At 60.7% G+C, this 242-nt stretch overlaps 1 protein-coding gene across 1 annotated transcript in view; it reads left to right on the forward strand.

Moving 5' to 3' along the window:
* Nucleotides 1-156: 156 nt before the first annotated feature.
* Nucleotides 157-242, forward strand: part of NUDT6 (nudix (nucleoside diphosphate linked moiety X)-type motif 6) — a gene marked incomplete at its 5' end in the record, with an annotated part of 12,511 nt that continues 12,425 nt past the window's right edge. Inside the window, one exon of the mRNA XM_010157661.1 lies at nt 157-230. Coding sequence (XP_010155963.1) covers nt 157-230 — 74 coding nt within the window. The remainder of the gene's footprint in view (nt 231-242) is intronic.

The following is a 242-nucleotide window of genomic DNA, read 5'->3' on the forward strand; positions in this document are numbered from 1 at the left end:
CACCCGTGGTGGTTTGACCCTGTGGTAAATAAGGTGAAAATACAGACTTCCACGCATTAAATCGTGCATGACAAGGTTCAAAATGAGAAGCGGGGGGGTGGGTCTCTGCGGGGCAGCAGCGGCCCTCACTCTCCTTTGCCGTGCTTTCTCTTGCAGAAGCGGTGGGCCGGTGGCGGGAGGAAGGCCGTGTCGCCGTCTGGCTGCGCATCCCCATCCTCCAGAGCGGGTTTGTGGCGGCGGCC

Source organism: Eurypyga helias, unplaced genomic scaffold (assembly GCF_000690775.1).
Source record: "Eurypyga helias isolate BGI_N326 unplaced genomic scaffold, ASM69077v1 scaffold34468, whole genome shotgun sequence".
Taxonomy (NCBI): domain Eukaryota; kingdom Metazoa; phylum Chordata; class Aves; order Eurypygiformes; family Eurypygidae; genus Eurypyga; species Eurypyga helias.